The 27,488-nt window shown below is 37.4% G+C and overlaps 2 protein-coding genes across 3 annotated transcripts in view; one reads left to right on the forward strand and one right to left on the reverse strand.

Moving 5' to 3' along the window:
- Positions 1-2,099, forward strand: part of LOC115213963 (tektin-3-like) — an 11,723-nt gene extending 9,624 nt beyond the window's left edge. Inside the window, exons 7-8 of the mRNA XM_029782967.2 lie at positions 760-914; positions 1,527-2,099. Coding sequence (XP_029638827.2) covers positions 760-914; positions 1,527-1,761 — 390 coding nt within the window. The 3' untranslated portion in view covers positions 1,762-2,099. The remainder of the gene's footprint in view (positions 1-759; positions 915-1,526) is intronic.
- A 1,629-nt stretch (positions 2,100-3,728) lies between these two features.
- LOC115214211 (peptidyl-prolyl cis-trans isomerase FKBP4) overlaps positions 3,729-27,488 on the reverse strand; it is a 28,340-nt gene continuing 4,580 nt past the window's right edge. Inside the window, exons 2-10 of one of the 2 annotated variants that reach the window (XM_029783321.2) lie at positions 19,027-19,289; positions 14,091-14,255; positions 13,698-13,793; positions 12,619-12,866; positions 10,127-10,210; positions 8,550-8,786; positions 7,558-7,746; positions 4,917-5,085; positions 4,112-4,144 (exon numbers count right to left, since the gene is read on the reverse strand). In XM_029783321.2, coding sequence (XP_029639181.1) covers positions 4,140-4,144; positions 4,917-5,085; positions 7,558-7,746; positions 8,550-8,786; positions 10,127-10,210; positions 12,619-12,866; positions 13,698-13,793; positions 14,091-14,255; positions 19,027-19,240 — 1,407 coding nt within the window. In that variant the 5' untranslated portion in view covers positions 19,241-19,289 and the 3' untranslated portion in view covers positions 4,112-4,139. Of the gene's footprint in view, positions 4,145-4,916; positions 5,086-7,557; positions 7,747-8,549; positions 8,787-10,126; positions 10,211-12,618; positions 12,867-13,697; positions 13,794-14,090; positions 14,256-19,026; positions 19,290-27,488 lie in introns of both variants that reach the window. The other variant, XM_029783322.2, reaches the window with a different exon arrangement.

Here is a 27,488-nt window from a genome sequence, read left to right on the forward strand (position 1 = left end):
GCTGCAGCCCACTCAGCTGGTGAAAATGAGTCGATCTATGATGAAAGGAAATACTCGTTAGCTTTGCATCACTTACGTTAGTCTGGAGACCTTGAACTCATAGAGCAGGGTACCCAGTTTCCCCATACCTCAAATGAAGTGTTTTGCTCATGAATACAACACACCACCTGGCCTGAGAATTGGAACTACGATCTTGCGATTTTGAGAGCAATACATTTACCACTAGGCTGCACGTTTAATTATCAATTATAGCCAAGATAAATGTGACAACTCTGAAATTTTAATCAATTAAAATTAAGAACTGAATGTGGAAGATATGGTGGAAAGTGAGTTTGAACTTGGTCAATGTTGTGCCAATTCCGGACGTTTTGGTTTTATCGGATCTCCTCAGCGACGCATTATTTGACGGTATAATAAAGAGTAAGATGACTTAAGATAAATCGAGATTTTCCTTCATGAACTAATAACTAAGTAGCTTTAATTATTATTATTATTATTATTATTACCCCCTTTTGACCAGGCTCCCGTGGCTTTTATGGGTTTTTCCACGAGAAACCTTTCGATGTGCCTCCCCCTATTAGGAGTTTTTACTTGTTATATTTTCGTTGTTATCTTGCATTTTTACACGGACTTTTCAAACGGACAAAACCCTTTTTGTAACTTTCCTCTTGTATTTTGTCCTTACATGTTTTATTTGATTTTTATTAGCCCTTGTGGCCAATAAACGTATTAATCATTATTATTATTATTATTATTCAGATATTACAGGAGATTTTCGATACGGAGAAGTCCATTGATTTACTTCGTAAGGCAATTCACAAAAAAGAAGGACCAATGAAAGTGGCACAAACCCGACTTGAAGAAAGGAACCATCGAGTTAATGTTGAACTTTGTAATGATCCAGCTATGAAAACGTAAGTTAGTTATATGTGTTTGGTTGTGTGGTAAAGAGGCTCCTTTGCAATCATGTGGCTTTGGGTTCGGTCCCGTTGCGCGGCACTTCGGGAAAAATTTTTCGGCAATAGCCCAGGGCCGACCCCGTGAATGAAGTGTGGAAGCCCGTCGTGTGTGTGTGTGTGTGAGCGCGTATGACTGTGTTTGTCCCGTTTACCTTTGCTTGACCACTGTCGTTGATTTGTCTATCCTGTAATCTTCCTTTTGTGTATATATAATTTATATTAGACTCTCCTTTTTGGCTTTTCCTTGGTGTCGTAACAGATTGAGGGTTCTTCTGGGTGGGTTGTTCGTCCTCCGGAGAATAGTCGGATGATGGGGCTGCTATCTTGGCGACGAGCCGTGGGTCACCGTTAGTCTAGAACCTCCCCGGCGGTCCGGCCGTTTAAGGTGGCCTGCCAGGAGCAAAGCTCGAGACGGTAGTACTATTTCGGATCTTAGGAACACGCAACCCCCCTCGTCAAGACCAGACCCAAGATGACGCCTCTGGGACCACTAACTTGGAATGACCTCCAGCTCCATCAAGCTAGAACATGTCCTATCCTATCTATCTTACCCTTTTTTTTTTTCAGTCTTCAACGAGAAGTGACAGAAATACGAGAATCAGTTAAAGTTTTACACGACAAGCTACGAAATGCAGAAGCTGCTTTAGCTCGCCTGGTGAAGACAAGGAGTACGCTTGAAAATGACATCAATGTGAAAGAAAATAGCCTGCAAGTTGACAGCAAGCTTTGTATGGGTATGCGCAAAAGCTTTCCGATGGAGCCAAACATAGGACCAATATTTCAAATGCCACTAGATATTTGAATGCTGTTCCTATGTACGAGATATGTCTATAATTTCAAAAACTGTTTTCATGTTTTACAGCGACTTTCTTTTTCAATGAATTGAAAATGCAGAATTTAAAAAAAAAATTGCTAGGTCAAGTTTCAAAAACAGGTCTTTTTTTAAAATTATGTATTGAATATTTTCTAAAAATTATCTTATTTTTATCTCAGAAACTTGGACATTTAATTAGCCCTTTAGCACTTAAACCAGCCATAACAGACCAAAATATTTTACCTACTTTTATGTTCAAACTAGCTAGATCCAACCTATCACTCCTACCCTACAATGTCATTCTAAAAATAAGCAATCACCTCATTAAATGTCAAGGCTACAAGATAATGCAGGATTAATTCAAAGTGACGTGAATAAATAAGAATTATATTCGACAGGTGGAGGCGCAATGGCCCAGTGGTTAGGGCAGCGGACTCGCGGTTGTAGGATCACGGTTTCGATTCCCAGGCCGGGCGTTGTGAGTGTTTGAGCGAAAACACCTAAAGCTCCACGAGGCTCCGGCAGGGGGGGTGGCGATCCTTGCTGTACTTTTTCGCCACAACTTTCATTCTTTCTTCTGTTGGCCTGCTCGCTTAGCCAGCGGGGTGGCGTTATTTGAAGGCTAAAACAATGCGAAGTGCATTGTGACCAGCGATGTATAGCAATATCTGATAGCCTGGTCGGTCACGGTGATCACGGTGATATTTGACAGAGTAACGTGAATGCTAAAGGGTTAAAACTTGGAAGGTTTTGTATCTTTTTTTTTTACAAGCTTATATTTAATATTTGCACAAATTTGTTTCAGGGGAAAAAAAGAATTTGTAACATTGATTTGATCCAAATAAATGTTAATTTCTTCGTGTAACACCAAAATACAATTTCGCCAACGTATAACTAATGAAGTACTATTGTCTCATACATGGCCTCTAAAAATTGACATGTTGCTCATAATAAACTTTCAAACACTCAAAGTATAACATTTTTAATCCCTTCTGGACTCATTATATGTCTCAAGCGTTTTCTTAACTTTGTCCTAAACGTCTTTGCTTGTTTTGGGGACTTTTAGACCTTGTTTTATCATTATTTAACGTCCATTGTCCATGCTGGCATGGGCTGGGTGGCTTGACCAGGGCTGCACTAAACTTCATTTGGCATGGTTTCTACAGCCTGATGCTCTTCCTAACACAAACCACTCCTGAGAGTGCAATAGGTGCCTCTTACGTGACGCCGGCATCAGACACATTGCCTCTGTGAGGCCCAACGCTCGAATGATACTTTTTACGTGCCAGCTACGTAACATCAGCATCGGCCACATTGCTTCCGTGAGGCCCAACGCAATTCTGAATACTATAAAGCCTTCCTTTCCTAAGTCCAAAGTTACTCTGGTAGTTGAAAACGATCTGAGAATGCATATCACGTGATGCATGAACACCAGGGAAATAAGTCCTGTGTATCACGTGATATAGAAAGCAAGCAAAGGGTTAAAGAAGTATATGCTCGTCTTATATTACGGAAGCAGGGGGCGCTAAGCAGTGGTAAGTATAATTACAATGTTATTACCAATCGAAAAATGCTTCAGGCACGTTCGAACTGGGGAACAAGCCATTCACTTTCTCCATGACAAAACACAGTGAATGGTTTGTTCCCCCAGTTCGAACGTGCCTCAAGCATATTTGGACTGGTAACAACATTACTCTTCTTATATTTCGTAATAAAGGTGGCAAGTTCTGTTTTGGCATGGTTTCTACAGCTTCATGCCTCTCCAAACATCAACCACTTTACAGAGTGTACTGGGTGCTTTTTATAAAAATTAAAAAAGAAAAAACTTTTTTTTTGTAATTTTTGTAAAACAAATATTGTATGCAAGTGAACGGTCTCTTTCCTCTTAAAATATTGACGCTGGGGAAATTTACCAAAAAAAAACAAAAAACAAAAAAAAACAATGAGAATAGAAATGAAGTGAAAAGTACTTTTATTTCAATCTAAATGTATGGATAGACAGAACAGATATAGGTTTCTGAGAATTTGACTGTCATAACAAATGAAGTGACTGTCAATGGAGGAAAAAAAAAAAAAAAAAAAAAAAAAAAAGGAAATGTTGAAAGCGCCAGATCTCAGAGACTGATCTGTAAGGAATACAGAATACATTTTGTAAGTCTTGAGACAAACTTACTAAATACATTTTGTCAGTCAATCAGAAGGAAATGGAAAGAAAATTGAGACAAAATAATGAATAGTTTTTAAAGAATTATTTTTCCGCTTCCATTTCTTCAGTGATCATCCCTTCTGTTGGAGTAGGTAGTTCTTGCTCCTCTTCCTCATCGTCTTCCTCTTCGTCTTTGTTCCCATCCTTCTCTTCTTCGATTTCATTCTGAAAAAGAAAGAAATTTTAAAAGATAAGAAAATGAAAGAAATTCCAAACAGAGTAAACTAGCTATTGTGTGTCTTTAACTTGAAAGATTAGGAGAGATGCTCTCGAAAAGTTTCCAAATTGATTTTTAAAAATTACATTAATCAAATGTACAGCAAAAATTGTCATAGAGAACAAATACAACATTGTTTAGAATATCAAACATTTACTCCCATACAAAAGGAATAAAAAAGCCATTCAAAATGATTCAAGGTTTGAAAATTAGGTTCAATGTTAAAGACAACTATAGCAAAACTACCAAGGCAAAAAAAGGGTTGAGGGCTAAGAAAAGCAGGTGCCCTTAAATATATTGAACATGCTCAATTGGCTGTTGCCAATATCACTAAAGACTGCCACAGACAAATATCAATGACTCTAATGTTTGTACGAAAAAATGTAAAGCCTTAAGGCGTTTGGAAATGTCTCTTAGTAAAAGATGACAATGAGAATTTTGGATCAACATTATTTAGATATATCCTCCAATTTTTCCCCACACAAAAGAAATTATTAGACCAAATGTAGTGAATAATTCAGAGAAGCAACAACTTCCACAAAATATATGTTTGGGGGCGAAAAAAAACAAACAAAAAAAAAAAACGTTAAGATTATGGGATTTATGGCCTTAGAGGTTTTTCAGTTTTGTAATAAGAGCTCATTAGAAAGGATTGAAGCTAAATCTGGACATTAGTGATAGTGGAGAGCTGAGAGCTGGGAATGAAGAACAGTGAAGTACCATTGTCATCAGAGTCCTCATGAGACTGACATGCAGTGCCAGTCTCAGGCATTTTTTCACCAAAAGCCTCCATCTCTTGTGGAATACTCATCATGCCCTTGGCCATGTCATTATTCCATTCCCCTACATTATCAAACACATTTCCCTCGTCGTCACAATTACTTTCAAGCTACAAAAATGCAAAGATCAAGGTTAGTGTGTAAAATATTTTGTCTGATTTAAAAAAAAAAAAAAATTATTTTTTTTTTAAAAAGTAACTTTATCTAACAAATTGAATTATGATAAATGACTACATGAAACAATGATAATTTTAAGAAATATTAATTCCTGTCGTGTGAAAGGGAAGTCTTTATTACAAAAATAAACTGTAGCAAAGTTATTTACAAAACATTTTAGATCAACTTTTTTTTTCTTCTACTTTTGTATGGGAAGAACATTTTAAATATCCTGTGCAAGTTCAGAAAGACAAAACATCTTTGATTCCACAATATTCAGGAACGTGGCACATAAAAAGCACCATCCGAACATGGCCGTTGCCAGCGCCGCCTCAACTAGCTTCCATGCTGGTGGCACGTAAAAAGCACCAATCCGATCGTGGCCGTTGCCAGTCTCGCCTGGCATGTAAAAAGCACCCACTACACTCATGGAGTGGTTGGCGTTAGGAAGGGCATCCAGCTGTAGAAACACTGCCAGATCAGATTGGAGCCTGGTGCAGCCTTCTGGCTTCCCAGATCCCCAGTCAAACCGTCCAACCCATGCTAGCATGGAGAACGTACATTAAACGATGATGATGATGATGAATTAGTTTTTTTGAAGTTGGGTTATTCAAAAACAGCTTCAGTAGATTTTGAACAAAACTGTTACAAAATGCAACTGTAACAGCTCTTGTTCTTTAGTAAATGCATATTTTGTTACTTTTAAAAGATGAAAGGTTGAATCAAATCTATGATCTGAACCATAGAATGGCAATGGTTTCCAAACTTGCTACCATTACTTCAATATAATCAGCCAGTTACATCTTTTTAAGACAAACTATGGCATGCATGCTACTTTAGCAACATAAACCTATATTCAATTAGATTTTCAGTAATAGATATACATTAATATTTAGAGCTTTGCTTTTTTTTTTTCTTTTGTTTTTTTGTTTTTAGTTTTCATTAACAGCAAATGATGCTGAAAACAAATTTTTTTTTTAATCATAAAATTAAAATTAGAGGACTGTGCTTTAGCATGATTTCTATGGCTGGATGCCCTTCTAAATACCAACCACTTTACAGAGAGTACCCCACACTAGTGAGGTTGCCAAATAGCTCATAAGACAAGACCCTTTGAATTAAGTGGGATGCAGTATTGAGAGAGGTGGTTTGTGCCAGTTAGCAGAGTGCTATCTGAAATGCTAACAGCTCAACTTGAGGAATATAACCAAACCAATCTTGTCCAACAAAATAGAGTTGCTATAACAACTTCTCATTAAGAACATAGAACAGTTACTGTAGGACAATAAGGCACCAAACTGTAGTTGTGCCTTTACTGTTTTCGCTTTCAAGCAACAAAGCACATTTTTCAATACCAAGTTTCTCCTAGTCTTGAAAAATATTTTATAATTTGGTCAACATGAAATAAGAAACAAGGATATCACCACAAATATACAAAAACTTTTATGATTCCAATACTGAATAATCTAGTTTTAAATTTAATCTTAATATTTACATTAAAAAAAAAAACCGTCCTATTATTACACACTAATAAAAATGCAAATTAACTATTATCCTTAGCTTTATTAAATAACCATATCAAATTAAGAACTAACTAAGATGTCACTCTTTTAATAATCACATTTTATTTCATCTTTAAATCAACTTATTGTTCTATAAAATGTGCGTCTTAAAGCAAAAATGCAATACATTTTTCTTCATTGGCATCGAGCAAAATTGCCTGAATTCTCTGCAGAAAGACACTAAGGAAGCAAATCATGTTTCTCCCTCAGCCATACGTTTGTATGTAATCTAATGTTATTGAAAATTAAATAACAAAATCTATAAATTATGAAATGATTTACAACATATTAAACATACTTATCAATAAAGTCTGACTGAATAACATCCTAAATGTCAAAACAGAACAGCTTTCATCACCCAGAAATAGCCTAATTTACTAACAAAAAAATATGAAACAAGGAAGTCAACTCACCATTATATATATACACATATATAACACATACATACACACACGTGTGCCTAAGTGAGTAAGAGACCGACAAGTGTATATGTATATATATATATATATATATATATATATATACACACACACATGTGCCTAAGTGAGCGAGAGGCAGACAAGTATATATACATACACACATGTGCCTAAGTGAGCAAGAGACATACAAGTATATATATATACATATATATATATATCACCACCCCCTGCCGGAGCCTCGTGGAGCTTTTAAGGAGTTTTCACTCAATAAACACACAACGCCCAGTCTGGGAATTGAAACCGCGAGTCTGCTGCCCTAACCACTGGGCCATTGCGCCTCCACATATATATATATATATATATATATATATACACATACAAACACACACACACGTGCTTAAGTGAGTGAGAGACAGACAAGTATAAAAAGTGTGACAATACCAACCTTGGCATTCTCCATGGTGTATTTCGAGAAGATGTTAGCATAGAGTTTCTTTTCCTTTTCTTTGTAGTCTTTCATTTTCTTTGTGCAAATGATGATGTGATTCTTAGCAGCTTTATTGTCGGGTTCGAATTTTAGCAAGCAATTGAAATCATCCAAGGCTTCTTTGTAGTCATTCTCATTCATCTTTGCCTGTAAAGCACACACACACACACAACCAGATCAGAAATTTACTTAACACTCGTCTCAATCTTAATGATTGAATGAGTTTTATAAAAAGAGAGTGACAACAGAAGAAAATTAATATTTTTAAAAAAGTTAGATAATTCTCCAACTTTCAATCATTCAAGCATGAAGATGCAAAACCTTGGTCAGTTATGCAAACTGGGATGAAAAAGGTAACAATGAAAAAAAAAGGGAGTGGGTTTGAATTCATAACTGAGATTCATACTAATTCAAACAATTCACATCTTTTCAGTCATTGGCCTGCAGCCATGCTGAGGCACCATCTTTCAACCCAAGTACCTTTTTCTTTAAAACCTGGTACTTATTCTAACAGCCTCTTTTGTCAAAACACACCAACACTGGTTGTTAAGCAGTGATGTGTGGATACACACACAACAGGCTTCTTTCAGTTTCCATCTGCCAAATCCCCTCTCAAGGCTTTCGTTAGCCCACCCAAGGTGCCATGCAGTGGGACTGAACCTGGAACCATGTGGTTGGGAAGTAAGCTTCTGAGCAGACAAAACCACACCTGTTGAACATTAAATCATCACAAGTAATGAAACAATTCAATAAGTGTCTCACCAGAAGTATCCATCTGTATTAATTGGACACAGAAGTCAAGAGACCCAAATTCCAATTGCAGGAATTAAAATTCAACTGAGACAAATTGTAACAGCTGGTTTCATGACTTTAGGTTAGTATCAAAGAGTTTTAATTTTAGTGTATTTAAAAATAACACTGTGAAAAATAGTGAAAGATAATTGTATTACCTGCCCTCGGCGGAAGAATCCTTTGACATTTTGCTCATCAATTTCTAATGCCTTATCACAAGCCTGAATAGCACGATGGGAATCATTTGTTTTAAGATGACACAAAGCAGTGTTGAGGTGAGCAGCAAGCAAGAGAGATTTCTTTTGTACTTCTTCATCATCTTCTAGACTGGATTCATTTTCCAAATATGATACAATCTTTTTGTATTGCCTCACAGCTATTTGATATTTTTCACTCTAGATAAAGAGAGAGACAAAGAACTATACAAAAAAAAAGCTCTATGCAAAATACAGTTCATTTATATATATAACAAAATAATGAAAAATACAAGGAAATCACCACATATTGTCAGGGCTACTTTCTGGAAGTACTTGCTGTGCCTGGATAAATAAGAGGCTTTACACCTTTTATGCCAGACACTTCAAAGCATGGCATCACTCTATATAAAGATCTTTCATATAAGTCTGGTTACATTGTGTAACAAATTTTTTTTTTTTGTCTTTGGTCAGTAGATGCTATTTCCTATTTGCTTCTATCTAGAAATGAAAGGAAATGACTACTATTTCCTGCAAACTTTGCATTTGTGTCATGGACATCAAGGTTTTGAAACAGCTATTTTCCACTACATTTCAAACAGATTCAGTGCTCAGTTGCTGAAGCAGAAATATCGCTGGAGCAAATATTCTGCTCAGTACCACAGGTTTCCTTATCAATTGCTTGACCATAACCACTTGAGCATTTCTCCCTCTCACTCTTAGTGGCTGACAATATATGCATCACTGATCATGAGCAGGAGTAGTTGGGGAGCATCATAATCACAGCCATGTGTTGAGAGGGATTAGCCATTTTTCCTGCTTTTTATTATCATCATCATTTAACGTCCATTTTCCGTGCTAGCATGGGTTGGACAGTTTGACCGGGATCAGGGAAACCAGGAGGCTGCACCAGGCTCCAGTCTGATCTGGCAGTCTTTCTACCTACAGCTGGATGCCCTTCTTAATGCCAACCACTCCGTGAGTGTAGTGGGTCCTTTTTACGTGCCACCGGCACAGGTGCCAGGGGAGGCTGGTAAGCAAATAAGTAATAATAGTTGTTATCCAAAGACAAAAATCATGTTACACAGTGTTATAGATTCCACAAAGAATTCCTTTATCAAAGAAACATTATGCAGATTACCTCTTCAAAAAGATTAGAATATAGTAAGAAACTTTAAAAAAATTACTTGGAAATTACAGAGAAAATACAAAATTTAGGACGTTTTATTACAAGTATTGAATATTTCTTACATGTGTTGGTAAACTGGGTAATCATGCATGTGCAACACTCTAAAACTATATCAGATATTTAAACATGCTCATTAATTATATCATACACTAAATGGTCTTATGTTCTCACCCAATAATACTGGATTCAGAATATTACAAATGCTTCATTAAGATCAGTGTAATGAAAGGAAATTTGGACTTAGAGCCACAAGTTAATACTGATATCATTTTAAATTCAAGACAACATCATCACCAAGCATTGACAAAAATGATAACGTGAAGAACACAAAACAAACAGGAAAAGATATTACCTTATAATATTGGGTACCCTTATTTTTGGCTAATTCTGCTTGTTTTAATTTTTCTTTTGCGTCCATTCTCCAAATTTCTTTTGCCTGAAAGAAAAATATTATTTCTAATATATTTAGAAGGTTATTAAAATAAAAATATTTTAACATTCATTCAAGGCCCTTTTACAATCCCATTCACTTAGAATGAGCAGAGAGAGAGAGAGAGAGAGAGCAGGGGAAGGAACATTTAAGACATTTAAGTTAAACAAAATGATAGTAGAAGCAATTTTTAAGAAAATAGCAGTTACACTTAAACCAATTAGAAATTGATTCATCGTTATTCTAATAACAGTTTCTGCATACTAACTGGTTCTATAATACAGCCAAGTGTCACTCATTTTGGTTCTACGCCGTTTCATCTATAGAGTCCAGTACCCAAAAGCTACCCTCATCACATTCTCTCACACTGCATTTACTGACCATTCCAACCTAAGCTGATTTAAGCAACACTATTTTGCCTTTTTTTTAAAATAAATTTAAGAAAATAAAATTCAATTTTATTACTAGTTTTAGTTATCGCAACCAAATCAGAATCACCCCACCCCCACCAGTACTTACTTAAGTCTTATATTTTATCAGTCTCTTTGCCAAACCTAAAATTTACAGGACTTAAAAGAGAACACCACAAACAACAGCTTTTAGACAGGTGCAAAGACACACACCTATACACCAAACATTGTGTACTTTTGCAATTTCCAGCTACTATGTCCACTCACAAGCTATTGGTCACCACATGCAACTTGACTAAATGCTGCTGCAATTCTAAACTAGTTTTTTATGAATAAATTAAGACCATAATCAAATTATGTGTATATAATTACAATGTGGAATCTTTCTCGGTTGACCGAAATATCTCTAAAGTGACGAATAACGTGATGGTTTAATGTAAGAGAAAACATTACACAGCATCCATCACTCAACCTGAATCAGAACCAATATCTAAAACCCAGTGCCCATTGGTCTCAGGTCAGCTGCTAAAACAGATTCTTTTTCACATTCCTCAAGCTTTTTAAAAAAACAAGAACTCAGCATTGCAAGCTAACCTGATTGTAAATAAATAAACATGCGTTAAAGCTATTTACAAGTGGACTTAATCAATGATATTTAACTGATTTTGTGGTACAGATCATGAGATATAAACTGTTAACCCTTTGGCTAAGAAACACATTCTATCCCTTCTGTCATGAAGTGCATTACAGAAGACATTTTTGTTACATGCAGTCAAAAGTCTGCAAGGTTTTCATTTTCCACATTTGCTTTACAAAAATAAAAACAAAATATGAAAATGGGAAAATGCAAAGGAATCAAAGTTCAAGGAAGGTCGTCTGTCAGTAAGTTACAAGTTCAAGTTTAGCCCTTTAGCATTTTAACTAACCTTATCCTAGCCCAAACATTCTGTTTTATGTTCAATCACAGAGTTCTATATTCAAGTGATGAGGAATTATGTACATTATTTACATTCGACAAATATCTGTCCTCAACTTTGTTGTTAACACATTTCGGCTGATATACCCACCAGCCTTCTTCAGGTGTCTTGGGGAAATTTCGAGCCTGGGTTCTCATTCCTAAGGTATTTTTCGATGTTATTATTATTGTTAAGGTCACTGCTTGGAATCGAACTTGGAATCTTGGGGTTAGTTGCCCATGCTCTTAACCACTATGCCGTATGCCTGTGGGGATATGGCATAGTGCTTAAGAGCATGGGCTACTAACCCCAAGATTCCGAGTTCAACTCCAAGCAGTGACCTGAACAATAACAATAATAACAACAACATCGAAAAGTACCTTAGGAATGAGAACCCAGGTTCAAAATTTCCCCCAAGACACCTGAAGGCTGGAGAGTATATCAGCCAAAATGTGTTAACAACAAACAAGACGAGGACAAATATCCATCAAATGTAAATAAAGTAAACAATCACATCATTGAAATCTCAAAGCTACAAGATAATGACTGATTAATTCAAAACAATGTGAATAGATAAAGCATTACATGCTGAGAGAGACCGACATGCCAAAGTATAGACTCAGCACTTCCTCTGCATGTCATAAATGGCGACTAAAGGTGGTTGAGGTAGGATTTTGCACTCGGGCCTTGTAAAAACCCTCAGCAGCAATAACGAGCCAAACAGACCCATGGGCTGGAGGGTTGCTGCCTGAGTGGTGCAAAGGTGTCATATGCCAAGAGTAAAGGAATCAAAAACAAATGGAAGGGGGGGGGGCAGCGATGCACTGCTACAGCACATGCTCCCATACTACTACTACTACTACTACATTTGGCAGAGTAATCTGAATGCTAAAGGGTTAGAGCAACAACACACAAATTAAGTGATAATGAAGTTTTAAGAGAATAAAATGGATTTATACTGACAATCCATGCCAGCTCAGAAACCAGACATGAAATGATGATGATGATGATGATGATGATGATGATGGAGGCATAGAGAGGTGTTTACCTTTTCAAATGATTTCAATGTGACATCATATTTAAGACGTGCATTAGGTGGAATATTGAATTTAGCATTACCCTCTTCACCATATGCGTATTTTGCATCAATTTCAATATTGGAATGTTCATTAAATTTGAAATGTTTCACAGCTATGTCTAAACCTTCAATAATATCTTCTGCATTGCCTTCTCCAATAACAAATGTCACATCACGGTCTTCAAATTGTTTATCTTCATAGTACCCAATATAATGAACTGGAAAAAAAAAAAGAGAAGTTAATTATCAGAGATCAAACACTGGACAAGGCATTACATTTCAAATCACTTCAAGTAATAAACAAACTGATTTTTTTCTTTTGTTCAACATATCTATATCCATTCATTTCAAGCTTCAATTTTGTTTTTTAGTGTAAGTGCAATGCATGTTTGTTTTATAATACACACAAACTTGTTTTTTATTGCAAAATACAAATCTGTTCCTAATAATAATAAAGACTAATTGGTTTCTTTAAGTTACTGTTGCAAATGGGTCATTTGAACCAGAATTCCAATAGCCTTGATCCTTCTACATACCTTGTGCAGTAGACTGTATATATCATATGTATGTTATGTACAATTGTGAGCTACAAAGTAATCCCAGTGGAGCGACAAAAAAAAACCCCAGTAGACACTGTAAAGTGGTTGGCATCAGAAGGGTGTTGAGCTATAAAAATCATGCCAAAACTGAAACACTGGAGCAAGGCAGGCTGGACCCTGTTGAAATGCCTGACCCATGTCACCACAGAAAGTGGATGGGACATCACACACACACACACACACATACATACAGCATACAGACAAGCATATATGAAATGCCAAACATCCATGTAGCAATTATAGAAGCAGCACTTCAATACATGAAGTGAAAGGTAAAGAGTCATAGCATGGTTTTCCAATCCCACAAGTGAACGAGGTCTAAAAATTTACAATAAAAAAATCATTTTGAGTACTTCTAAGTAAAACATTTAATTAGTGGAGCCAATAAGAATAAAATAAATAATAAAATATGAACAAAATAACCAAATGTAACAAAGTTTTAAATCTTACCATTTACAGTAGCACCATCATTTGGTGTGTCCGTGCCCTCTCCTTTTGAGATCATTCTCCTTATAATGCTGTCATCTTTTTTAGGAGACAAATCCTCTGTAAAAAAAAAAAAAAAAGAAAGAAATGGTTAAAATGAATTTACAAAATAGAATGTAAGTTTTCAATTGAGTTAAGAACTGCCAATATTATACAGTTCTATATTCAAGAGATGAGGAATTATGTACATTATTTACATTTGACGGATATCTGTCCTCATCTGATGAAGGCTGGAGGGTATATCAGCCGAAACGTTGTGTTAACAGCAAACAAGATGAGGACAAATATCTGTCAAATGTAAATAATGAGCCAATATTATATTCTCGTTATTTCTAAAATGAAAGTTAAAAAATTTACCTTTCCAATCAAAAAGTTCTACTTCAAACACGAGAGTAGCATCTGGTCCAATTTTGTCAAGAAAACCTCTTTTTCCATAAGCATAGTCAGATTTGCAGGTGAAACGAGAAAGTTCACCTTTCTTCATTGTAGCTACACCAATATCCCATGCTTTGATGACCTTCTCTTTAAAAATAGAAGAAAAACATAAAAATAAGCATAGAATAATAAAAGAGTTGACTTGTATTCAACATACCTTACAAGAAGGGATATTTCAAAAGTGTTATTCACTCTCTGCAAACACCGAGTATACAAAAATGTTACACAGGGACAGTTTAGTAGTGCAAGCACAACTAGACTCTTCATATGACTTGTAGGCAGGTTTTATAACCTAGGTATACTAATCTCTATATATAAAACTAAAGTTGTCTGTGAATGGCAGGTTTGGTAGCCTTCAACTAACCCTATCTCCTTCGAGACCCTGCGGCACAAGTTGACCAAAATTGAGAGTATCATAGAAGAAGGCTTGCTCTTCCTTCCGTAGAAGAAAAAATTCAAATCGGACAATGTTAACACCAAAAATTATTTACATCAAAAAGGTGCATTTTTTTTTCTATGAAAATCCCTATTTTTTACGATTTTTTTACTGCTGTGTCACCATTTTTCGGTGTATTTCAACCAGAAAAATGTTCACTTAAAGAGAATAACAAGCTACATAATGCAAATTTTTTACTTTTCAAAAATTCCAATTCTAAAGGGTCGAAACAAACCCGAGCAACGCCAGGTGATACTGCTAGTTAGTGATATGGCTGGATTGTTGTAGTGAAATATCCTGGAGGATATGCCCAGTATGGAGGACTCACAAGATAAAAATTATCAGCTCCATAGTCATATTTTACAAATACAAGAAAGACACCTCATAGTTTGTATGTAGTGAAGTGATGAAGTTCATTGTTAGAAATGGTCTTCTCTTTCACATCATTATCATCACTGTTTAACGTTTTTCATGCTGACATGGTTTGGTTTGGACAGTTTGACAGGAGCTGGTCAGTCAGGGGGCTGTTCAGACTCCAACTGTCTGTTGTGGCATGGTTTCTACCGTACATCGTGGTATGACAACTGATACTCTGCAAGGAGGAGCTGGGGAATCCAACTGTCTGATTAAAATAGAGCATCGTGTGACTGGCTGAACCTCACAGAAGCAATGTGATTTCTGCTCAGTGCTCTGAATGTCTGAGCAATATTTTAGTATTTATTCATTACTTTGTCAGCAACAGAAACATTTTGTGAATACAACTGAAATAAAAAAACATGTTTAGGTTGAAGTTTAGAGAGCTGCTGGTGTGTCGGCAAACTTCCCATGTAAAAGGAAAACTAGGTGCTACTTTGGCGTGTGATCTACAAGGGAGATTACTTTAGGTGACTTTTTAGTTTACTTATCAATTTCTAAAAAAAACCATAAGATATTGGCGAAAGATTTTTACAATGTGATCAGCAACAAGACAAAGACATTTGCATTTTTACAATGTGTCAGTGCCACTTTCCATGTGATCTATGCAATCAAATTTACTATCCGCTTATTTTAATTATTCTATGGTTTTCTTATAATCAAAAGAGTAACAATTTTGAAAAAATACATTAACAAAGCTAAGTATGTACAAAATAATTTTAAAAGTAACCTAAAGTAATCTCCGCAAACTGTATGTAAATAGAGGGATTCTATACAAACATTGAACATGTATGGCCTGTGGAGTCTTAAGAGAAACAAGTTGCATCTGATTCCCTGAATGGGTTACATTAGCTTCTATAAAAGGTAGAGTGATGTCTGCAAGAGAGATAGCACTGGTACTGATGTGATGCAAATAGATGATCAATACCAGACAGAAGAGTGCTGTTTAATGGCAATAAATGGAAGGTGCCTGGTGAGATTAGATCATAAAATTGTTTATGTCTCCTAAAAGACTTGAAGGCAAATGAAAATAAAATGCTTAGCATCCAACACATACCAACATGGAAATAATGAACAAGGCAAAGTTTTAAACAATGGGTTAAATTGGCAAGGAAGTCATTCAAATGAAAAATATATTAAAATATATACACACTATCATAAAATATCAATGTGTGTGTGTGTGTGTATATATACACATCTAAATCTGTATATGACTGCAAGTATGTGTGTGAATGCACAAGTTCTATAGATGCCATCAAAAAGCACTGCAGCAGTTAATCAGTATATTTAATTCCATTTAAACTGTTTGCCTCTTTAGTATTCTTTTTCCTGAAGTTCTTTCTGGTACATTACAGCTAAGCTATTGTGCAATTTACTATATTCACAAATATCCAACAGAAATCTTTCTTCAGATCAAAACCAATTTATTTTTGAAATATTAATATACAGAATGTCATTCGTGTATGTTGAAACAAAATAGTTTCAGTAGAGTTGTTATTTTTCAGTTTGTCAACAAATTATCTGCTTACTTTGCGCCTTCAAAGACATGTGAATTTAGAGATCCCTTGGTAAGGGTCAGCTACAAGAAGAGCACCAGGTTGTGAAACAATCCCTCAATATTCATTTAACCCTTTCTAGCACGGAAAAATGAACGTAAACTTAATGTAAAACAGACTTACTAATAATAGCAGTTTGTAGTAAAGAAAAAAAAAATGTTGCTTCCAAATAGTTGAAGTCAAGTCCAGACACTTCTAATCACTCCATAATAAATTAATAAAAATACTCCAAGCCTTTAGGATCAAAGCCCACCCAAAATTTAGTTGATTAATGGCATTTAAAGTTCTGTTCTAAATGTAAGTCTCAAAGTTATAGACAAGGGATGAATCTGTGTCACTGCAGAGGATGGCCAACAAATCAAACTGTATCAACAATCTTGAACTAAGAAAACTTACAATGGCACACCCTGTCACAAGCCAACATAACAGCAACAAAATATGTAATTCATAACTGAGTGAAAATTAATAGAAATGCAATAAAAAAATTATAATTACGAACTAGATAAGCTACATTTTTTTCACTGGTGTCAGTCACTGAAGCATCACCCAAGAACTTTATTTCTCGGAAGATAAATGTAGACATTGGTGCAAGGGGAGATAATTCAAGCCGACAAATATTGCAAAACTTTCTTGTTGGACTTATTTTTATACATGCTGATATAAACATATGCACGTGTATCCGTATGCCCATGTGTGTGTTTCAATCAATGGCTACAACCATGTTGAGGCACTGCCTTCAAGAGGTTTAACTCCATCCTATCAACCTCAGCACTTGTGTGTGTGGGTGTGTAATTTTATCGACACAGTATATTAGGATCAGCTGGGCACCGTCTGTGAGAAAAATAACATCATGACACAATTCACTGAGCCAAAAATTTGGAAACGACATGCTGTACTGCTTGGCATTCGCGCCAGAAGCTCCAATACAAGCATTTCAGAGTTTTGGGATGTCAATCTGAGGACATGTATTGAGAGAGATAAAAATCAAACAGCCAGTCAACATCTTGGGTGTTTGGAGTGATCACTAGTGATGGCGACGTTATGCCTCCATTCAAGTTCCCTCACAGCCTAAGACTCAACACAGAGGCCTACATCAAGTGCCAGGAGGAAATAGTGCTGCCCTGAGTCAATAGGGTGGCTGCTGGAAGACCCTATGTCTGACAACAGGACTCTGCACCATGCTACACAAGCAGGAGAACCCATTCATGGCTGTCAAGACAACCTCTGCAACCACTTCACTCCTAACATCTGGCCACCCAACTCCCCAGACTTCAACTCTTTTGATTGTGTGGGGCACAGTTGAGTGAGCAACCAACAAAACTCTTTGTAATACCAAAGATGAACTGGAGGCAAGGACTATGGCAGCATTCACCAACTTAAACAAAACCGTCCAGGCGAGTTGCAGGAGATTCTGAAGTCGTCTGGAGGCCATGGTTGAAGCCATTTTTACTCTTTGGTCAATGGTATTTCAGAGTCAGTAACTTAACCACCACCGTACCCAGGCTATTTTTATAAGTCCCTAACCTCAAGTACCATTACCACCTCTCCACTCATGGATATATCAGAAAGAAAAGCTGAATTAATATGTTCACAGTATTCATAGAGCTGCAGGAAATGCTAGATATTGGTTAAGAATAATTATACATATCGGCCTTAGGGCCATTCCTCAAGATTTTCATTATGTTTACTCCCTTAGCCTTTTCTCACACAAAACAGGAGTTTATCATAATGAGCATAGTTTGTGTTCTCCTGTCGTTCAAACTTGTACTGGTCTGGTGCAAAAAGTGCCAAGAGCTTAGTAGTAACCAAGATGCAGGATTTGTACAGAGTTACCTCCTCTTACATGAGCAACTAAGTTAAAGACCTCATCTGCCCTAGGTACGTTAGGGTGCCTGTGAATGACCTCCTTCCAGAAGCAATTCTTTGACAGGCTGACTAACCCGTAGCCGGGACCTTGACAGGTGCTACCACTCTAGATCTGAGTAGACTTGGGAACAATAGGGACTAAGGGGCGATTCCATACTCCTCAAAACTCGCACTCCCAAACCAGGGCTTCACTACCAGTTGCAGTTATGAGTCATACCCAGCCCATCTTGTTACCAACCCTCACCTGTTTCCAGGCAAAGTAACATTTCTCATGGTCAGACATGTTTCCCATGGAAGACTAGAAACAAACAACATCGTTTGTATGACAGTGATGCTCGTTTACACACACAAACAGGCTTCTTTCAGTTTATGTCTACTAAATCCATTCACAAAGATTTTGTCAACCCGAGATAATAGTAAAAAACACTTTGCCCAAGGTGCCACACAATGGGACTGAACCTGAGATCATGTGTTTGAGAAGCCTCTTGAACCCCCCAGCCACAATGCACCTATCATGAATAGATTTACATCATTATATTCATCAACCAAATGGGAAATATGTGTGTACATGCTCTTATGCACTTACCTTCTCCAAGAGCAAAAGAGAATTTCTCTCCACGGGACCGACTGGAATCAAATTCAGATCCGTCCAGTAGGGTTCCAACATAGTGTACAATAACAGTATCACCATTGGTGGGTTGTTCCTCAGAGGTAGCTGGCCGTAAAATCTCTTTAATGACACCACCATCCTGTTTTGGTGTGATATCAATACCAGCGACTGTAGTCTCCTCTTGAGTCATCTTGGCACAGAACTGCAGCAAATGGATTTGCTTCGATTCCTGTAGGCGTCTGTGGAGAGAGGGAAAATAAAATGCAAAAAAGGAACTTAGCAAGGTTTTTTATAGAAGGATACAAGTTAAATTTCATAAACCTATTATAAAAAAATAAATCATATAGATAATGGGAAACTGTAATAGAGTTAAATTAACTAATTTCTCAGTAGTAATCATTTTATTTTTAAAGTGACAGAATAAACAGACCTGTGTGTGTGTGTGTGTGTGTGTGTAAATATATAATCCTTAAAATAATATTTATCATTCATTGGATGGAAACTATTTTTGTTGATTCCACCAATAACAGAACAATAAACTGTATGTATAGACACACACATATATATATATATATATATATATATATGTCTATATATACAGTGTATTGCTGTTATTGGTGGAATCAACAAAAATAGTATTCCATATATGTGTGTGTGTGTGTATGTATACATACACATTTTACAAATACTTTTCTATACTAGCAGGGTTGCATAGGGGGTTATTTCTGGCAGCTCTCCTTGGTGCCAACTCATATCTGTTTTTCAATGAAGGGATTTCTGTTTCCAGGGGTTCTCAAAAGTACAGAACAACCAGTTATAAGGTCACCAAAGTATGACATTACCTCCACTTTACACAAGCAGTGACAAGCTTGGAAATCAAAAGTCTTGTACAGACACAGACACACAGCAGTAGAAACCTATTGCCAATGTAAGAAATGATTTTCTTTATTTCCTGCTGTGAAACCAAACTTCCTCAGTGTTAGTAAAGTTTCAGCACTATTTGCCATTATCACCATGGTTCAGCTTAAACCAGCAAATTCCTCATTTCAACTGACAAGACTCCCTTGATTATTCAGCAGCCAAAGCCTAACTTTCCAATGAACTATTTCATTTATAAGCTAATTAAATCTCAAGACTATACAGATTGAATTTTCCCCAACTTTTCCACTTGATTCAATGATTGTCTGGAAATCTAATAAGCCGTTGACATTCTATGCAGATTTTAGTACACAAAGCTTATGCTAATCAAGAACTATTAATTTCCTTTATTCAACAGATGTCACATCAATTTCCATTGTTTTGGGATGCCAGCCACAAAGCAGTTTACAAGTGAATAACATGTAGCATTGTAATAACATTTGTGAACACTGCCTTATTGCACCACAGTACAGTTGGATAAAAGTGAGAATTTTGGATGTGGCTTACCCTACCCCACGTAATTTTGTTTCGTGATGCCAAGGGCTACAAATGAGCAACATCATCATTGTCACATATACTTTTCTGTGCTCGAATGGTTCAGGTAGAATTTGTCAAGGCAGACATTCTATGGATGGAAGCCTCCTGTTACCAGCCGTCACCGGTTTCCAAATAAGGTAATATTTCCCCACGACCAGACCCGTTTTCTCAGAAGACTGGAAATAACAAACACTGCTTGCAAGACGCTGACACAGCTTTATAACCATCACACAATGTCAAAGCAAGGAGACAGCAACACATACATACAACAGGCTTCTTCCAGTTTCCATCCACCAAACCCACTAACAAGACTTTGGTTAGCTCAAGGCTTACAGCAGACATTTGCCCATGGTGATATGCAGTGGGATTGAACCTGGAACCATGTTGGGAAGCAAACTTCTTACCTCAGACATGCCTGCACCCATTATGGCAAACACTTTTTCTGAGCTCATTAACAGAGACCAATTAGTGTGATATGAGTTTTATAACTCTTATTTGCTAAACCTGATCATTGCAACATAATTACACACATACATAAGCGCAGGAGTGGCAGTGTGGTAAGTAGCTTGCTTAACAACCACATGAGAGCATATATCCCTGAAGTGAAGAAGTGGCTGAAAGAACAGTCAACAGAATTTTACAGGGCAAGGATATATGCTCTCATTCGTAGGTGGAACATTTTTATTAAGAGAAATGGGGACTATGTTGAGAAGTAGGGATGGGATTCACAGAGGACCAGCTTCATTTTGATGTATGATACATGTTCCTGTGTTGGTAATTATACCTGTCCTAAACTAAATGGCATTACTTTTTGTCTCACCCTCATATATATATATATATGTGTGTGTGTGTGTGTGTGTGTGTGTGTCAGTGTGTCTGGTTACACATATTTAATAAAGAAAGTATATGCATCGTGCTGTTTCACTTCTATTATAATGAAAGTAATACAATTAGTGAAGGTGCTAATATTTTATTCCACCAAGGCGGCGAGCTGACGGAAACGTTGGCATGCCAGGTGAAATGCTTAGCTGTATTTCGTCTGTCTTTACATTCTGAGTTCAAATTCTGCTGAGGTCAACTTTGCCTTTCATCCTTTCGGGGTCGATAAATTAAGTACCAGTTATGCACTGGGGTCGATCTAATCGACTTAATCCGTTTGCCTGTCCTTGTTTGTCCTCTCTGTGTTTAGCCCCTTGTGGGTAATAAAGAAATAGGTATTTTGTCTGCCTTTACATTCTGAGGTCAAATTCTGCCAAGGTCAACTTGCCTTTCATCCTTTCAGGGTCGATAAAATTAAGTACTAGTTGCCTACTGAGGGCAATCTAATCAACTGGTCCTGCTCCCCAAAAATTTTGGGCCTTGTGTTTAGAGTAGAAAAGACTATTCTATTCCACCCTGCCACTTTATTACAATCAAATTGCAACCCGAGTGATATGTTCTCTTTCTCCCTCTCTGAAAACTGTCAAGTGTTCAAAGAATTGTTTTCCTCAAAAAAATTCTTTAAAACGTCATCCAGTTATTTTTCTGTCAACTGGTTTTTTTGGGGAGAAGTGGGCAGCAATTCTGAATGCTTTCTTCACAAATGGCAATATCAAACAAGTCAGCACATAACATGATTATGTGGTTTATACAAGCAAAATGCAGTTACAACCAAAGGCAAGTGTTTGTGTGTATCATCATCATCATCGTTTAACGTCCGTTCTCCGCGCTAGCACGGGTTGGACGGTTCTACCGGGGATCTGGCAAGCCAAAAGGCTGCACCAGGCTCTGGTCTTATCTGGCAATGTTTCTACAGCTGGATGCCCTTCCTAACGCCAACCACTCCGTGAGTGTAGTGGGTGCTTTTTACGTGCCACCTGCACTGGTGCCAGGCGAGGCTGGCATCGGCCACGGTCGGATTGGTGCATTTTACGTGCCACCTGCACGGAAGCCAGTCGAGGCGGCACTGGCTTTGGCCACAATTCGGATGGTGCTTTTTACATGCCACCGACACGGAAGCCAGTCGAGGCGGCGCTGGCTTCGGCCACAATTCGGATAGTGCTTTTTACATGCCACCTGCACGGAAGCCAGTCGAGGCAGCACTGGCTTCGGCCACAATTCGGATAGTGCTTTTTACATGCCACCTGCACGGAAGCCAGTCGAGGCAGCACTGGCTTCGGCCACGAATCGGATGGTGCTTTTTACGTGCCACCTGCACGGAAGCCAGTCGAGGTGGCACTGGCATCGGCCACAATTCGGATAGTGCTTTTTACATGCCACCTGCACGGAAGCCAGTCGAGGCAGCACTGGCTTCGGCCACGAATCGGATGGTGCTTTTTACGTGCCACCTGCACGGAAGCCAGTCGAGGCGGCACTGGCTTCGGCCACGATTCGGATGGTGCTTTTTACGTGCCACCGACACGGAAGCCAGTCAAGGCGGCGCTGGCATCGGCCACGATTCGGATAGTGCTTTTTACGTATCTCCAGTCCAGGCATCTGCCGGGTGCCAGTCATAGGATTGGTTCAATTTCGATTCCAAGCAAAATGCAGTTACAACCAAAGGCAAGTGTTTGTGTGTATGTGTGTGTGCATAGGGAGAGGACATGTCACTGCAACAATCTCAATGATATATCTTGCAGTTACTTGGAAATGCTTTAGGAAAATTCAAATTAATGAAGTCATATTTCAAATAGTGCATTTTTGAATGTTAAGTCCCACTGGATAATATGTATTAGTACTACTGAAACAGTCAATTCAGTGATATGAATACTGCCTAGAAATTTGATCCACCAAAATTCTCTAAGAAACAGAACTCAGTAATTCCAGCTATGAAATCCAAACTGAGAAAAACAATGTTCAAATGTGAAAATTGTATGAGCAGAATCCAACCATGTTGGCCACTTACGGATTCCTTTTCAAGTCTACCCCCCCCCTAACAATCCTATTATACCCTAAAAAATAAATTGTTTGGGAAATTAGATAATTAGAAGCCGTTAACAAAATAAAAAATTTCTAAATGATTTTGCAGCCAATTAAGGCTTATTGGAATTCCAGCAGCAGTGCCTTGCGTGGGTTTCTCTTTTTCCTTTGTTCTTTCACTTGTTTCAGGCAACTGACTGTGGCCATGCTGGAGCACTGCCTTTTAGTTGAAGAAATCAATCCCTGGACCTATTCTTTAAGTCTGGTGCTTATTCTATCAGTCTCTTTTGCCGAACCATTAAGTTGCAGGGATGTAAACCCACCAACATCGGTTGTCAGGCAATGGTGGTGGGGACAGACACATAAATATATACTATATATTGGCCCAATGCTATAGAAGACACTTTGCCCAAAGTGCCATACAATGGGACTGAACCTGGAACCATGTGGTTGGGAAGTAAGCTTCTTACCATACAGCCACACTTGTATATTTGGAGTATTAATTATATTTTCACTTTTAATGAAGCTGAAACTGATGCTTTCAAATGCAAACAATATATAAAAAGAAAAAACCACAGCTGTAAATCTCTTAACTCTAATTAATTTCTGATTTAAAACAATATTTTTAATACTTTGTAAACTTAGGCACTTATTTTTAAGCCTGTATATATTTTTTAATCCTCCTTTAACATGCTTTTTTTAAATCACTTCTCAGTCACTTTTTCCACCATTTCCTCTTGTCCCTCCAAAAACTTTTCACAAACCCATTGTGAAGTCTCTACCTGCTGTCTGTTTTCCACATGCATACACTCTTCGTCTGATCATTTTGGGTTTTTTCTTGCTTCTTCCCTCCTGTTAAGTTTCACAAAGCTGCAGAGATCCTCATATATTCAAATATTTCAACAGTACCTGACACAACAACTGTTGGAAACAAATCCTTTCTCCTTCATGATTAGATCTTTGCTCTGAAGGTCTAAAATTCTTCACCTTAGCCTCAGTTTCTGCCTTCATCGGTGCCTGTGCTGCAAAAGGCTACAGTCTTCCCCATCTGTATCATCTTCAAGCGAATACCTTCAGCCACTAGGTTGTGGTCTGAGCTAATAGCCGACTCACAAAAGGCACAGACCTGCACCTGTTGTGGGTCAGAGAAAGACCATCACCTCAAACTATTGTAGATGTAGTTGATCTTGTTCCTCATGCTGCAACACACAGTTTTGTGGATACACTCACAAGCAAAGAATATGTTAATGCACAATGAACCTGCAGCAAGCTACTAAGGACCCGTAACCTCCCATGGTTGTTGCTTGTGCTAAAACATAATGTCCCACCACAGAAAATGGCCCAAGTCTGTTACTATTCAGTTAAGCACCAAAGTCACCAGTTACCAGCTTGACCTCATATCATAGCATGCTGTCCAAAACATTCTGTAGGTGATTACAGAAAGCCTCCTTATCTCCTATTGCGACCTTTATCGGAGTGCAGGCCTGCACAACCGGTTAACTTGGCATGTCTGGTGTTGAACCATCCTTCACTGACCTTCCAGATGATCAGTGTTCTTGATGCATGCCTACACAAGCTAATACCAACCCCTTGGGTATGTTCTTCCAGGCTAGAATAAAGGACTGTCTTACCTCTACTGATCATATACCCCTAGCCTATCCAATATGTCTCACTGACATTCTAGATAACTATGCAGTAGGTATCCACCTCACGCATTTCAGTCATCCACTTTGTTTTCAGTACTAAAGATCTGACTTTGTTCAGAGACAAACATCCTCCTGGCTCTGGCCCAACTCCAGTACACATGTATCAACTGTACTTATCTCACTACTTTCTTAATGAATGGCTGAATCAATATTTTTGCAGCAATTTGAATACAGAAGCCTTGAACTCCATTCCTCCTCCTTTCAAGATGATCCTGGGAGAATGGCTACGCCTGATACACTACCAGAATTCTGAGATAAGGACCATTCCAAATATTTTAGGCTGGAGCCATGTGAGGAAAGGTCTTCACACCCTGCATTAAGGAGTCATACATTCCAGTAGTCACTCGTGGTCAACTACAACATCAAAAAAGGCTTGACAACATGCAAAAAAACACGTATCGGGGCCATAAGCAAACAAACACGGGATTCCAAGAAGGGGGAAGGGGAACTAACACACACACACGACTGAATTCCATAACTTCCGTCAAAAAAATTCACTCTGGAGGTATTGGTCAGTATGGGACTATAGTAAAGACACTTGCCCAAGGTGCCACACAGCGAGGCTGAACCTAGAAACATTCGAAAACTATTTTCAATAAACGTTACTAAACAACGGAAATTTCTAGGCGACAAGTTTCACTTCAAACTTCCAAAGTAAAAATACTTGAAGCTTGCAGATCTATTCCCCCGAATCGATACTTGCAAACTATAGAAGAACTATAAGGACAAAGTGACAGCAACTAAACGGTCAATCTGAGCACCTTATAAACAATGCAAGGGAATCACTTTGGTTTTTAGTCCAACTGATATGTATTAGTACTACTGAAACGGTCAGTTCAGTGATATGAATACTGCCTAGAAATTTGATCCACCAAAATTCTCTAAGAAACAGAACTCAGTAATTCCAGCTATGAAATCCAAACTGAGAACAACAATGTTCAAATGTGAAAATTGTATGAGCAGAATTCAACCATGTTGGCCACTTACGGATTCTTTTTCAAATCTACCCCCCCCCTTAACATTTCTAGTATACCTTAAAAAATAAATTCACTTATGACTTTTGATTTTACCAAATGCTTATTTTGAATATTTGAGGAACACTTAGCTGCTTCTTTGTGGCAGGTCGAGTGACACAGAGGTTCCCTCGCTCACTTACCCAAGCCAGTGTTATCTCCCTTGAAGCAATATCTTCAGCTTTCAAGATCAATTCAACATCGAAATCGAAGAGACGAGCTCGCATTAATTTCTGATGCATGGGATGAAATGAGCTGGCCGATGATGGTCTTGAATAAATGCCCAAAACAATTATAAATTTAATATAGAATTTCAATCATTATAAATTCACACACGCAACGATATCGCACGTATATTGGTCTTTTTTTATTTTGCGACGGTATTATATGTCAAACATACTGCAGCAAAATTAAATTTGAGGGAATTTGACACCAATGTGAGAAAAACTATCACTGAAACTGAATAGTCTGTGCATATTTTAAATGACTATCATAACTTTTCTACGATGTTAGCTGATTGGTTCACCAGACAATTTTAAAATCACTTGCCAAGCAAGTACCACTGCGCAAACGTGTGTCTATGTGGGTGTGTCGATTTACCCACATGTAACCTCTTAAAAAAACTAACACAATTTGGGACAATTGACTTTCAAATGAACACTGAATTATCTAGAAGAATGCTGACCGAATTGTCTAGAAGAAAAAAATAAAGCAAGTAACGATCGTTTTGCGAACTTAGAATGGAAAGGTAGCCAAAAAAACAATATCAACAATGCCTGTGTGTCAGAATATCAATCTGCCGCATTGCTAAGTGATGTCAAAGATAAAGTGCAACATTTTGATTAAAGAAAGATTGTTTAGAAGAAAGAGGAAAAAGAAAGAGTTGTGGTAACTGAAGGAAGGAGAGGAGAGGAGAGGGTTGTTAAAAACGAAATGAAGAGTTGATGGAATACAGACAATAAGAATTAAGAGGGGTACGAGTGTATGAATAGAGTATGAGTGATAGAGAGAGAGAAAGCAGTACACTTATGTCGAGATAATTAGATTAAATAAACAAAACACATTAAGCCAAGTTACATAAATAACATGATTAAAAAGGGATGGGAGTACATGATAAAATATATATATATATATATATATATATATATATATATATATATATATATATATATATATCCCTGCTGCTTGTGCGAAGCATCAAGTCAGCAATGGTTACTGAATAAGGTTTCAAAGGTTTACTATCTTGTCTTTTTGTGGTGTATCTTATTAATTATACTCGCTGATCTTGTCCTATAACGTACCCCTATCTATTTTTCGATTTTGCAAATAAACGGACAATTCTCTAGCATCAAGAGCAAGACAAATG

This window comes from Octopus sinensis, linkage group LG7 (genome assembly GCF_006345805.1).
Source record: "Octopus sinensis linkage group LG7, ASM634580v1, whole genome shotgun sequence".
Lineage (NCBI taxonomy): Eukaryota > Metazoa > Mollusca > Cephalopoda > Octopoda > Octopodidae > Octopus > Octopus sinensis.